At 45.6% G+C, this 14,290-nt stretch overlaps 1 protein-coding gene across 1 annotated transcript in view; it reads right to left on the bottom strand.

The window, feature by feature from the left end:
• The window catches only part of CSMD2 (CUB and Sushi multiple domains 2), a 579,057-nt gene that overhangs the window by 108,779 nt on the left and 455,988 nt on the right, over nt 1-14,290 (bottom strand). Inside the window, exons 34-37 of the mRNA XM_054012126.1 lie at nt 12,047-12,250; nt 11,088-11,212; nt 5,327-5,423; nt 3,713-3,817 (exon numbers count right to left, since the gene is read on the bottom strand). Of these exons, the coding sequence (XP_053868101.1) occupies nt 3,713-3,817; nt 5,327-5,423; nt 11,088-11,212; nt 12,047-12,250 (531 nt within the window). The remainder of the gene's footprint in view (nt 1-3,712; nt 3,818-5,326; nt 5,424-11,087; nt 11,213-12,046; nt 12,251-14,290) is intronic.

The following is a 14,290-nucleotide window of genomic DNA, read 5'->3' on the forward strand; positions in this document are numbered from 1 at the left end:
CGGTAGAGCGCAGAGGGAGGGCTAAGCGCTCCAGCAGGAGCTAACCAAGGGAAAGCAGCACGAGCCAATGAGCAGCTGAAAACCCTCCCAATCCTTGCAGAGAGATGAACGCAGTCATGCCTCCTGCAGCAAAGTCTACGCTAAGAGATCTCCCCTGGGCAGTGAGGCTTACTGTTTGCCTAATAGCTGGCTCTGGCAATGGCAACGGCCTGCTACTTACAGGTAAAGGAGCTCTTCTTCAGTTCAACTAGCCAAGCCATGCGTTTTGGGGGCTGACAGTCCGGGGTTCTATCCATGGTGGCGTCTCTGTATATTGTCTCCTTACCAAATGGCACCCTATCTGTTATGTGGCAGAAATCAGTGGGTGAAAAGTTATGGATCAGACCCGTTGATCATGCTGGTCCCTTCTGACTTACAAATCGAGGAATCTAGATGCGTGGCAAACTCCTGCAGCCTCGGGAGTCTGGTTCTGTGCATGGGATTGTGTTTTGCTACAGTTGCTGGGGCCAATCAGTATATAAGCCTGCGACTCCCTCACATACGAAGGAGCGCTCCCTCAGCTCAAGCGGCGGGGCTTGTGGTTCTCAGGGCTGGAGGTCCTGGCTACCAACCCTGATCATATATATGAAGCCAAAGCTCACCAGGCCCCAAACCAAAACATTCCGTAGGCATGGAGCAAATGACTTAAATGAACTTCTGGTAAAGAGAATAAACTTTAAACACTGAACTCCCTCCCCGCCCACCCTGAGTCAATCTCATGGTTTTGAGGGATCGGACTTGTGGGTTTTGAACATTTGGGGCTGGTAATACTGCGATCAGGTCCAGATCAAAGAGGATGTTGCTTGTTCCTGATACAGCCTCGCTCCCAACAGCTGCTGTCCTGCACCTTTCTTGCGTCAATGATTATAAATCAGAGAAGAGACGCGCCCAGCCCATCTCAACCAGCTCTTGCTGTGGTTAACAGTTCCCTGAAGCATCTGCTGCTCTAGGTTCCACCTCTGGCTGTGCTCCGAACAGATGAGCGGTTCCTGACACAGTAACTGAGCTTCCTGGAGCACTGTGTTGGCCAAGACACTGACGAGGAATACTCTACGGCTCCCCGCCACGTGGCGGGAGAAATAAATAGCCCTGCTACCTACCCGTAACAAGCAAGCGGAAACCGCGAAACATTATACCATGCCAAACACCAGGCAACACGGGGCCGGCTCTGCTCCCATTGGAGGTCAAAGCTCCCACACTGGCACAGGGGATGGGGCCCCAAAGGAAGATCTCAAACAACTTCAACATGCAGTACACATATTAACCGATCCTCTCAGCAAGCTGTCACTCCCATTTGACAGATGGGGAGCTGAAACACGGAGAAATTAAGTGACCAGCCCACATAACAAGTCACTGACAGACCTGCAGTTAGAACACAGGACTCCGGGGCCACTACACTGATCCCTCGGGATCCCAGCCATGGAGCAAGCAGTGGCTCGGCTACAAGGAGAAGCTGTTCAGACGATAAGCTGTTTGGGGCAGGGATTGTCTTTTTATTTTCTGTGAGTGCAGCAACTTGCACAATGGGGCCCTGACCCCTTCATCTGGGGCCTCCAGGTGCTTCCACAAAGCAAATAAAATCCAGAATCATTTATGTGTATGACAGTAGTGCCCATAGGTCCCCATGAAATCAAGGCCCCGCTGCGTGGTGTGCTGCAAACACACATAGTAAGAGGCGGCTCTTGTCCCGAAGAGCTTACACACTAAACAGACAAAAGGTTGGAGGAGACACAGAAAGGGGAAGAGACTTATGCAAGTTCATAACCTGTCTCTCCTGAGTCCCACTCCAGGGTCCTAGCCTCTCCCAAGCCCGCCTCCTGTCCTGCAGTTTTGCTTTAACCATTAGCACACACAGGCATAAACAGAAGCAACCTGGAAAGTCTGGTAGAAGCAGGCATTTCTCAAGGGTAGAGTCTCTGCAGATAGGCACCTGTACAGCACAGGACCTTATGCCGTTTTCTGGACATTTTGCAAATGAGAAACAGTCTAAATCTATCTGTGGCTTTGAGGAGAAAAAAACCCACAATTTGTTGGCTCAAGATCTGAAGGCGAGAGTCATGTTTGTGAGCAGCTGTCAAGACAGGGTGTCCAGCAAGAAACAATTATGTTCACATCGCCTGCAGGAAGATTCCATTAAAGGAGACAAGAGTCCCAGCACATCTCTCATCAGCTCAGTGCTGCTGATACCGATTCAGGCATGAGTCAGAGAGTCAGAATATCTCTGTATATTAACCTCCACGCATGTAGGGAGCGGAGAATGCCCTGGATTGGTTGTTGTAGACGTACACTGTAAATGCACAAGCCTGCTTGCTTCCACTGCTGTTACAGATACCTTCAATTTCATAACAGCTATCATTCTGCTACCTACAGTTCATACATTGCTGGACTCTGTTCCAGCTTTCATTCATATACTACAGCCACCTCGGCATGGCTGTCTGCTGTAGCTTTACCAAGAGATAGTTTTTCTGGATTGACCAGATCTGGTCATAGATGAGGAATCAAAGTACAGGCAGCAGGAAGAACGAACCTTTGGCTTCATGATAAAAACCTGCCGGTTCTCTTTAATGAAAATCCCTCCCACCCCCACTCCAGTCAGATGCAGTGTCCTGCAGAGATGCACACGATCCAGGCCCCCTTTCATATGGATGATTCCAGGCTCCCTGTCCAAACCCATGTGATGCTCCCACATCCTCCTGGAGTGGAGGTCCAAGAATGGGAAGCGACTCTACGTCACGTTACCTCCAGATCCCTAATGGTCAGACCCTTTAACAGCGATTGGGGATGCACCAACACTTGAATCTTTCCAATAAAACACTGGGAGACAGCAATGGAACACACCCTAGATTGCCTGGGGCCGCAGCTGCTTAAGCAGAACGGTCTTCCTTAGGGTTTTCTATTCAGTTCATGCTAAGAAGCCTCCCAGGTCTGATGTCTTAGGCTGTGAAAGCCATTAATAAGCATGCCCCTGCCATATTCCTCTGCAGCATCGCTGCATTGCCAGCATCTAACTTGTTGCTTCACAAAGTTCATTGGGACGGGAGGTGGGTTATGACAGACACTGTCGCAAGCCCACATTAATTTCTATTCTTTCATTCCACGTAGGGCCAGGTGCTATTACAAAGCGGTGCCCACGGCAACGATCTCTGCATCCCAGCACAAGGAGGAAGTCAAGGTTGGAGGACAGCCGTGCACGTGCGCTCACCACACACATTCATGCACTGGGGGACTGACATGGCGCAGCAGCGGAGTACAGCGTGCGTAAGTGCAAGGCATAAAGTGCCGAGGAAGTCCAGGGGACCCTGATCTATGAACCTGCAGGCTGCCAACTTACTCCTGCCTTGTAACAGGGGCGAGGCTAAACAGGGGATGTCACAGCTAAGCGCATCAGCCGCAGCACGAGGATCACATGTATGAAAATACCTCCTTGGCCATGTCCATTCTATGCCCACATGAATACCTCTTTTACATCCTGTGCACTTGCCCGCAAGAGAGTAGGCCTGGATGGTGTTTGAGCACTGGGTCAAAACCTGGCCCTTAACCTCGCTTGCACCACCCACCTTATGTAGCCTCCACTTGCACTGAATGGTCACCACCTTACACCCCATGCTAGGACCTGCAGGATCAAAGCTAGAGCATGTGCCGTTCCAGGAACCCATCTGGGAGCTGCGCTTACTTTTGTATTCCAAGTGAAATCCTGCGGCGGACACGCTGATATCGGAGTAGAAATGAAGATAGAGCTGGTTCGAAGTGCTGTTCAGCAAAGCAGGCACCGTCGTACCTGGGAAAAGAGGAGGGATGTATGGGACTGTAAGGTGTTTTTTTCTCCTCCCCTTTATATTCCGAGATTTGCTGCATAAATCTGAGAAGAATCTGAGAACAGAAAGTCCTTTAATTTAACAGCCCGCTCAGTTTGAACAGGTTCTCATGAGTCCAGGAGAGGAATAGCCAAGAACGGTCGGAAAAGACATTTCCAAAGCCTAGAGACACATTTCATCACGTAAAGTCTTATCCGCCAGAGAGCAGCCGGACTGAGGGATTGAGAGATCGACTTGGTGATGAGCTTGAGTGGGAGCGAAGCTTCAGTCGCTGGGGAAGCCAGGAGTGCATTACGCCGCCCCTGTTAGCTATTAAATTAGCAGGTGCAAGTGTTTCTATCTGATACGTGGCACTGAGCACAGCCCTGGACGCAGTGACCGCTACTCTTTGTGAATCTGACCCAGAACCTTTCATCTGAGGATCTCAAAGCATTAAAAATGTTAATCAATTAAATCTCACAATGCTGTGAATAACCGACGGCAAGTTTTTGCCAGAAACACTGCACCCAGGTGTTGATTCTGCAGGGAAGGGGTTAAAAGGGTTCTGGTGACTCAATGCTGCAGGTGACTTGTTACCCCCATTTGGATGTAAGGTAATCTCCTTCTCTGGGATGAGAGGATCTAGGGTGATGGCTGAGTGATACTGAGGGAGAAACCATATTAGCAACCAAGTCTAGAGAGAAAACTTGAGTTAGTTTTGATGTTCTCTTTTTTCTGTTTTCATTGTTAACAAAGGCGGCGGCAATCTTGGACTTGACGCTGTACAAGCACTGGGTTGGTAGAGCAGTTTAGGGAAAGTGCCATAGTATTGTACCCATTTTACAGATGAGTAAAAATGAGACACAGAGGCCTTATCTAAAGCCAACATTTTGCACCCAGCAATGGTGCAACTTAGTAATGCTAGCAATGGTGAAAGTGCTAGTGCAGACAGGATTTACAGCAGGTTTTCACAAGCAGGGTGGTACAAACACCTATGCCCTACATTAGCATTTACACTATTGCTACTGGAACATTGCTGGAAAATGAGTACAGCACTCTCTAGTGCGGACACACTCAGCAATACTAACTGACCTTTTCAAGGTCACCAAGTGACAGGTCAGTCCCATCGCTGGAGTGTAAGAGGCAAGAGTCCAAACTCCCAGGTCCTACTTACTAGACCACTTTCTTCCATTTTCCCTAAGACATGGTACTGCTGTTACCAACCTAATAACACTACAAAGGTGACCAGCCAGTGCCATGTTTAAGGTTCTCTGCTGGCATCTTCTGAAGTCAACCATAGCCCAAGGCCTCAATTCAGCAAAGCACACTGTCCCATTTAAGCATATGCTTAGATCCGTCGCTAGTCTGCAAAGCATTTAAACATGTGCTTATCTTTAAGCATCTGTTGCAGTCCAGTTGAAGTCAATGGAAATTAAGTTTGTGCTTAAGTGCTTTGCTGAATACTGCAAATAGGACTTTAAATAGCCACCTACCAGAGAAACTTCCCAGCATGGTGACTGTATTATCCCCTCCATCAAACACTTCCAGGGAATCCCAGTTCTGCTCAGTGACAAAACTGATCACTTGAATCTGAAACATTAAACAAAGAAAAGAATATCATTCACTTAGTACCTATGTTGTTAATAGGCAAAAGTAATACCAACCACAGAGTCATTAATAAAGATAACAATAGGTCCCATGGTTTGATCTCACTAGGAACGGTCATTCTGCCCGTGATGACGCATTACCAAAGTTAACAGAACTACAGTCTCAGAATGTCACTGGATGGGCTGAGTGAAAGGATTACAGCGAAACCGGAAAGCATCAGTCCATATACTGGGCTTGATCATCAACGGGTGCAACCTGGCACAGCTCCTTTGACTTCAGAAGCTGATTTGCACCAGCTGAGGATTTGGACCTTTGCTTCAATTTGGCAAAATTCCTGCAGAGTTCTGTAGGTTTTCGCACTAAAACGTAATGTTTTCAGAAGGAAGATGCTCTCACGTACAGTAATGCCAATGCCCCGTGATCAGAAATTACAAGACTGGCTTGAAACTCATGATACGATGATGATTATTTTTAATTGGGGGTTCTTCATATTTTCCTTCGGTTTCTGAGCCTTTTGGGTGCACTCTAGTCTTGTTTTCAATCTTTCCCCTACAACTAGAAGTGCTGGAAATTTACTTTACTTTAAAAATGAAAACTGAGATTCTTATGTAATCACATGACTCCAGGAGCAGGGGCTTCAAAAATCACCAAATAAATAAAATTGCTACAGCATTCTGAAATAGCTCCTATTCTTCAGCAAGAACACCTCCAGTGATTACCAGTGGATTTTTTTTCTCTTGATGCCTTTTCAGACAGATTCTAATAGTGTTTCTGGGGACAAGGAATTCAAGGTGCTGGAGAATCAAGTTGCTCTGTGCTTCTAGGTTGGCATTTTCAAGGCAGTCTAAGAGAGCTAGGGGCCCACCTCCCACTGAAAGTCAAAGGCAGTGGGGCACCCTTAGCATTCTTTGACAGTCCCCGGCTTAACAATTATCCTATGGCTACAATTTTCAAAAGTGGGGGCCTCAAGTTAGGCACCTAAACCCATATTTAGGCTCCTATACAAGAGGCCTGGATTTTCAGAAGTGCTGAGTTGTGTGCCCACAATTGCCATTCAAATCTATGGGGACTGTGGTTGCTACGCCCCTGACAAAAATCAGACCGTTTATCTAGGTGCCTAACTTGATGGAATTTTGTACCCATATTTGGGCATTTTGGCTGGCTGGATAGAATCTCTCATTTCCAGGGCTCTTGCATATACGTATTGCTGCTATTCACTTGGATGATGTAAATACTTCTTACCAATCCCAATGCTTATGATCAGCAGAAGTCCCGTTAAATTCAATGAAATTACTCTTTTAAGCACTGAGCTCAGCGGGAGGCAATTTGCAGGACTAAGCACTTACAGGTACTTGTAGACATGACAAATCCTGATTTATATATAATCACACACACTCCCAGACAACCCTCCCCCCTGCCCATCTGGAAATCCTACGAAAACACCCCCATTTCCTCTAAAATGCCTACATGCTGCATTTTCAAATCCAGTCCAAATGCCTGACTTCCTTTTGCCTGCTAATGCAAAGTTAAAAAAAAAACCAAATCAAACCATTATTTCTGGCATTTTAACCTGTTTTCCTGCTTGATTTACTCTGAATGATAAAATAACTTTGCAACTTTTTTTTTTTTTTTTAAACAAATGGAGTCTATCTAGCTGGAATACTAATCACCCCTGTGGAGTCATTACCTGTCACACTGACAGAGTCAATACCTGTGTCAGCCTGCATAACTGCACCCCAATTATTACTTACCTTTTTACAAAGGAAAGTGGGTTTCATTTGCGGTTTTAAAATTCCTTTATTTATGTTTAGAAAGACAAACATTTTAAGGTTCTAATTCTAGACGGATGTGGATTCATGAGGGGAGCGGCATCTATTTTCTGCCATGTATAGAAATTAATTCACAGGAAGATTTGCTCCCAGAATGAATAATTCATGGCAGAAGTGCGAGCTGGTGCATTGATTACATAAAAACCCCTGCCGTTGACTCGCTGCTGCTAAGAAAGCTCTCGTTTCGCCTCCTCCTCTGATTTACAGTTTTTTAACCTTTAATTGTTGTACAGAACGGGGGGTAAACGGATACTTAAATTAGTATCTAATAACTCTGAACATTTCACACACAAAAGGAGGTAATTGGGAGGATGGGGCACATGAGGTGCTCAGGGCTAAGTGGCTCTGGTTATATTGTGGTCCACTTCGGTGCAGAGAGCGCCTTGGGGTGCATAAGCATAACTAGATGCCAGCTTTGCTTCTATGTGGGTCAATCACAGAGCGATCGCTCTTGTTCTGCCTTTACTGCATCCCTTTTCTTGACGGCTCCCGAAGGCCGACTTCATGGTGACACGTTCCACCTGTCGAAGCCCGATGGCTCTTGCAAACTTTCCTTCAGCTGAGAAACTTCCAGCAGAGAAAAAAGAATGGCAAATCAACATCAGCTTCCTCAGCAGAAGGGGGTCACGTCATCTGGATTCACATCTCTGCCCCTTGTTCTATGTGCGTCTTCATGGGTAAAGCTGAAGGGGTTGTGTATCTATCCATCATCCATATCCCCACTCATACCGTTAGCTAAATGCACTGTGGCCCCCTGTGAAGAGTGGCATGGGTAGAAGTGCTGTTCCAGGCTAACAGAGTTATTTCTTTAGCTCAAGTGGTGGAGGCCTGTGCTGAAGGGCCAAGGGCCAGTCCCTTGCTGATGACTCATCACTAGGGCCCTACCAAATTCATGGCCATGAAAATGCGTCACGGACCGTGAAGTCTGGTCTCCCCCCGTGAAATCTGGTCTTATGTGTGCTTTTACCCTATACTATACAGATTTCATGGGGGAGATCAGTGTTTCTCAAATTGGTGGTCCAGACCCAAAAGGGAGTTGGGGGAGGGTCACAAAGTTATTTTAGCGGGGGCCCAGTTTTGCCACCATTACTTCTGTGTTGACTTCATAGCTGGGCAGCCAGAAGGCAACGGCTGTTAGCCGAGTACCCAGCTCTAAAGGCAGCGCCGCTGTCAGCAGCAGCGCAGAAGTAAGGGTAGCAGTACCGCGACCCCCCTACAATAACCTTACGACCCTCCCACAACTCCTTTTTGGGTCAGGACCCCTACAATTACAACACTGTGAAATTTCAGATTTAATCATGACATTTACGATTTTAAAAATCCGATGACCATGAAATTAAACAAAATGGGCCGTGAATTTGGTAAGGTCCTACTCAGCACCGTGGTATTGGATGCTGAACTGAGCTGGTTACGCTTTTGGAAATGATTGACTTGATGCTCACTTAGAGGCAAGATGATTTTTGTTTCTCATGTGCATAAACCCAAACTTTTTTTTTTTCTCTTTGCAGGTCACCTTTAGGGCTTGTCTACACAGGGACACTCAGGATAATTAATCCAAATTAAGGGGTGAATTTAAAGTGGATTAGTTAAACCACATTAAACTCCAGTGTGGACATTTTGTATTCAGAATTAAACTGGCTTTGTTCAATTTAGATGATCTTAATTCACTCTGGAAGTAAAGTAAACTGAATTAAGACCACTTTAATTTTGAATAAGAGTGTCCACATGGGTTTAGTGAGCTTTAACTAATCCACTTTAACTTTCCTGAGTGTCTCCCTGTAGATAAACCTTTAGTGGAAAAAGGGCTTTTGGATCATTTCCTGATTCCCTTCATGTTACTTTTCCTAGTTTTACCCACTATGTTTTCTGGGAGGGTTTATTAGATGAATCATGATGATGGGGAGACGAAATCGCGGGGAGAGCACTTATGAATGAAAGACATGTTTTTTCTTACCAGCCTACATTATTATTCACTTCCTTCCATATCCAATGTAGGAATGTAAAAACAATGATTGGCTACACGTGCTGAGAACATTCCCACTGAAGCTTTGCATTAAAAGTGGCGGAAGGAAGAATCTATTGATATCACTTTAAAAAAAAATCTGAATTATTTATCACCTCTTGATAATGTGAGTCCCAAACATTTTGCAAAATGCATCGACTGTTTACATGTTTAAACGGAGCCTCCTGCAATTTGATTGTATTAATGGCTAACATTTCAGATGAGTGGGAAGGAATCTGTGATGCATTTTGCAGCTTTGCAAAACAGTCTGTTAATTGGACTTAAAATACAAAACAAGAGCAGAAATTTGCCAGTCTGGAAGTAGTGACAGCCCCATTAGAAGACACAGAGCACTTATCCCCTCCATTCCGCCTGTTAACAAACTGTCACTGATGTGACAGGCCATGGTCAGGCAAGATACTAATCTCAGTGACACGACTGAAGTCAATGGAATCATTTCAGATTTACACCCGTGTCCCAGAGATCAGAATGCAGCCTGGTTGCTTCGTGTCAGACACAGATCCGCAGCACATAATAAAAGTGTACCTGATGTCAGAACAAACATGTCATAAGACATACATTTACTGTGTGTGCCAAACAGCTATGACTGCTGCAGAGAGAGGGGGGGAAAAAACCTCTATTAACCTAATGCCTGATTAAAAAAATAAGAGCATTTAATAAACAAAACCCCTGCAGATAAAATGGTGTAAAGAAGAAGAAAGAAGCCCAGCGATTATCAGACTCATGCAATGAATGAACCCTATTAAATGAATCAATCTTATCTGCATCAATTGATGCCAGTGTAACATGTAGCTAGATACCTTTCTGTGAGGATGGGAACTTTATCTAAAGGACTGGTCTCTGTGATGTGCTTTGAATGAATTTAATTCTCAGTCTCCTCAGGTTTGTGCCAGGGATTCTGTGGAGGACTGATAAGTGCCAGAGAAACCCAAACACAGGGCTTCACTACGTGGAGAAACTGACCACTAGAACTACAGTGGTAGAATTATACTGCTATAGCTATGTTGGTATAGTCCCTGTGCGGATAATCTAATCCAGACTAAAAATGATTTATTTTGATATAGTTCATAGGACTTTAAACCTGCATAACTACGCACCATGCGGCTGCTCTAGGCAACATAAACTACATCAAGACTCACTTTTATTCCAGAAGGAATTGGGGTTGGTTAGTCTGCAGAAGAGAAGAAAGAGGGGGGATTTGATAGCTGCTTTCAACTACCTGAAAGGGGGTTCCAAAGAGGATGGATCTAGACTGTTCTCAGTGGTAGCAGATGACAGAACAAGGAGTAATGGTCTCAAGTTGCAGTGGGGGAGGTTTAGGTTGGATATTAGGAAAACCTTTTTCACTAGGAGGGTGGTGAAGTACTGGAATGGGTTACCTAGGGAGGTGGTGGAATCTCCTTCCTTAGAGGTTTTTAAGGTCAGGCTGGGATGATTTAGTTGGGGATTGGTCCTGCTTCGAGCAGGGAGTTGGACTAGATGACCTCCTGAGGTCCCTTCCAACTCTGATATTCTGTGATTCTATGAATAGAGCATCCACACAGAGAGTTAGACTAGCATAGCTATAGCGGCCGGCCAACTTCCCCGTGTAGTAATCCTCCCACTGAAATCTCACCCACCTTGCCAGCCAGGGTGAAAAGGAATGTCTGATTCCAGAAAAGAATTACGCATTCCACCGACCTCCTACCTCTGAGTAGCAGTGACTTGATGGTACTTGTCGTCTACAAGTGCATGAGATACAGTATGTTCCTTCTCTCAATATCATGCTGCAGTGACGGCTGTTTAATATGGTACCTGTATTCCTGCTCCTTCAGGGACGGTTATCTTCCACACGCAATTGAGACTATTCAGGTAGGGCTCAGGGAAGCCAGGGGAAAGGATGGTGCCTTTACGCTCAGTCAAGTTTCCACCACAAGGCACTGGGGGAAAAAAAAAAAAAAGCAAACGAGAACTTGAATGTGGGAGAGCTCAGCTTTATATAATAAATAATATATGGAGATATATGTATTGCATAGAAGGGGAAGGTCATCAAGTCCAGTCCCCTGCCTTTCCTAGTAGAACCAAGTACTGATTTTGCCTCAGATCCCAAAGTGGCCCCCTCAAGGCCTGAACTCACAATCCTGGGTTTAGTAGGCCAATGCTCAAACCACTGAGCTAGCCCTCTCACCCCAACACTTCACTGGGTATGGGCAGAACAGTACCTGGGACTGGGTGACTACTTAAGAAAGTGATTTGTGAATAAAACCATCTGGGTTGCAACTCTGTTCCTGGCAGCACAGTTCCCAGCAAAACGGGAACCCAATCTTGGCCCCAAATTGGGGGTTGGCGGGGATGGGGATGGAGTGCACCCATTTCAGCAATCCGGATCAGGGTGGAAACCATGATCTTTTGGTGCAAGTTAGAGCAGCCTGAAGGCTGCTCTAATTTACAGCAGGGCCGGGTTCAGCCACCAGCATTGTGAAGGGTGGTAAGAAAGGTGGCATAATGCCACTTATACCCTCCCACTTAGGCCAGCTTTGCTGGGCACTACCCTGGCACACCTGGCGAGCAGGGGCAGAGTCCTTAGTAGAGAATGATACCCTCTCTAAAGGTGATTGTAACCATCCCATAGAATTCAATATTCTGTTAAAAATAGAGAAAGAGGATGGTTTTCCATGACTTTCTATCGGGCTTTCCCACAAGGAATACAAAGAGCTAGGCATGCAGAGAACCTTGCTTTCCCTTTTATCCCCCACAGAACCAGGTTTACAAACCAAGACAGGTAGGCACGGAGACATTCCACTGAGCTAACGCTCCCGGCATAGTCAGGCATTCAATACTCCGGGAGCCCTGGAGAGCATATCCGGCACTGCACTCGAATCGGACAATGGCCCCGACAGCGAAATCACTTCCAATCCTCCTCCCGTAGCGGGGTTCTGGCACGGAGCTGCATTGTGTGGCGCTGGTGCGAGGAACCGCTTTGAACACAGAGGGAGAAAATGTTAGTGTGATGCTAGCAGACCAGGAACCAGCTCATGCCAAGGCCCCGGGGCTCTCTGAACACAGACTGATGCTTAGCTGGAAAACAGTTTGGTTCACCTGTGGATTAGTATGGTTAAAACAGATATTAGTGTTATAAGAATGTGTTTAGACTTTATGGCATGCTTGTAGGATGCTGCTTGTATTAGTCCTACTTATAATATCTGTATCCCATGCTATAAAGTAATTCTCAAGTGTTCGCTCTATCACTAAAATGTTTGTTCTGAAACTATGTAATTCACCAAACGGGGGGAGGGAGGGGGGAAGCTTCACCTAATGCAAAATGCTGGATTCCTACAGAAGGTGTTATCTTCTGGCCATGAGGAAGAACTATTGAATCCAAATGGGCCACTGTGGAACAGAAACTTTGTCAATTTCTCTTCTCCTTCCCCTCCGCCCCCAATGAAGAGGTTAGGTGCAGAAGTGCTTATCTCATCAGCTTGGACCCCCTGACCAAAAGGAATTAGGGTGTTTTTATGATGTTTGGACTCTAACGGACAAAGATTTCTAAACATAAGCAAGAGATCCCCAGGATTAACTTGGGTTAGCCCTAATGGACATTGGAACTGGCATATTTCAGCAGCTCTTTCACCATCTGAAACCTAAGACAGCAACTCATTTGTGTGTGCACATTTATCTGTTTTAACCGCTTAAATCACTCATTCCTTTTTTCCTACTTAATAAATCTTTAGTTAGTTTATTACAGGATTGGCTACAAGCGTTGTCTTGGGTGTGAGATCAAAGGTGCGAATTGACCTGGGGTATGTGACTGCTCCTTTGGGACTGGGAGTAACCTCAATATTTTGTGCTCTTTGGGTAAAATGACCGTCTGTCACAGAGTCAAGCTTGCCTGGGTGGCAAGATAGATCGGAATGCCCAAGGGGACTGTCCATGACTCCATGTTAAGGCTGTATAGGACCTGAGGAATTTACCACTTGTTACTTGGTTGGTGAAATCGAATTATAGAACTCACAACCAGTTTGGGGCTTGTTTCCTACCTCTTAACAGTCTGCCCGAGGTTGGTATTCTTGCTTGTGAGCCATTCCAGACAGCATGACAGTTAGATCCAGACACGGTTGCAAAACAAGAATGTATCTTACGCTGAACATCAGGCAAAGATTCTGCCCCAGGATCATAGGTTCTGACTTGAAAAGGTACATACGGAGTATGCGCAGTTAGGCTTTAGAGGACAGAGGCTTTTTGGTTACATCTTCACTGCACAGGTAACCCGAGTGTTTGGCCCTCAGTCTGAGCATCTGGATTAACCTAGCCTCAGTGGAAGCCTCCCCACTGCAAAGCCCTACTGTGCCCTGATGGTTTCTGCATTCACCCATGTGTGTCTGTAGGCAAATCTAATGGCTCTTTGTGCTGACATGCTTGGGAGACCCAGGTTCACTTCTCTAGGCTGCCACAGACTTCCTGTGTGACCTTGGGAGAGTCCCTTAGTTTCTCAGTGCTTCAGTGCCCCATCTGTAAAATGGGGAACATAGCACTGCCCGAGCTCACAAGGGTGTTGTGAGAATAAAATACAGGAAAGGTTGTGAAGTGCTTTGAGATCTACTGATGAAAAGTGCTATATAAAAGAGCTAGGTATTATTATTATTATTATTAGAGACACATAGAAAGAATCATTCAGTTCACACAAATCACGAGTCCTTGCACACAATCATTCTTTGATTAGCACTTAACATGTTCACAGTGATGTACGGACACCACCAGGTAAAGATTTAGACTTTTTTAAAAATGAATTTAAAATAGTTCCTGGTACAACACTGGCTCCTGAGTCCCCCTGATAAATTGTTGGGATTTTACAATCACCTTTTCCTATTAGTTCAAGATGGTTTTTTTTCTCCAGTGTGAAAGACCCACACAAACAACAGAGGAAACTGGCTATAGAGGGTGCAACTGATGATGAAAAGTGCCGTCACATCCAAACGTGAACAAAGAAGAGAGATCATTTTTCACTTTAACCTCTTTGT

The sequence above is a fragment of the Malaclemys terrapin genome, chromosome 22 (assembly GCF_027887155.1).
Source record: "Malaclemys terrapin pileata isolate rMalTer1 chromosome 22, rMalTer1.hap1, whole genome shotgun sequence".
In the NCBI taxonomy this organism is placed as follows: domain Eukaryota; kingdom Metazoa; phylum Chordata; order Testudines; family Emydidae; genus Malaclemys; species Malaclemys terrapin.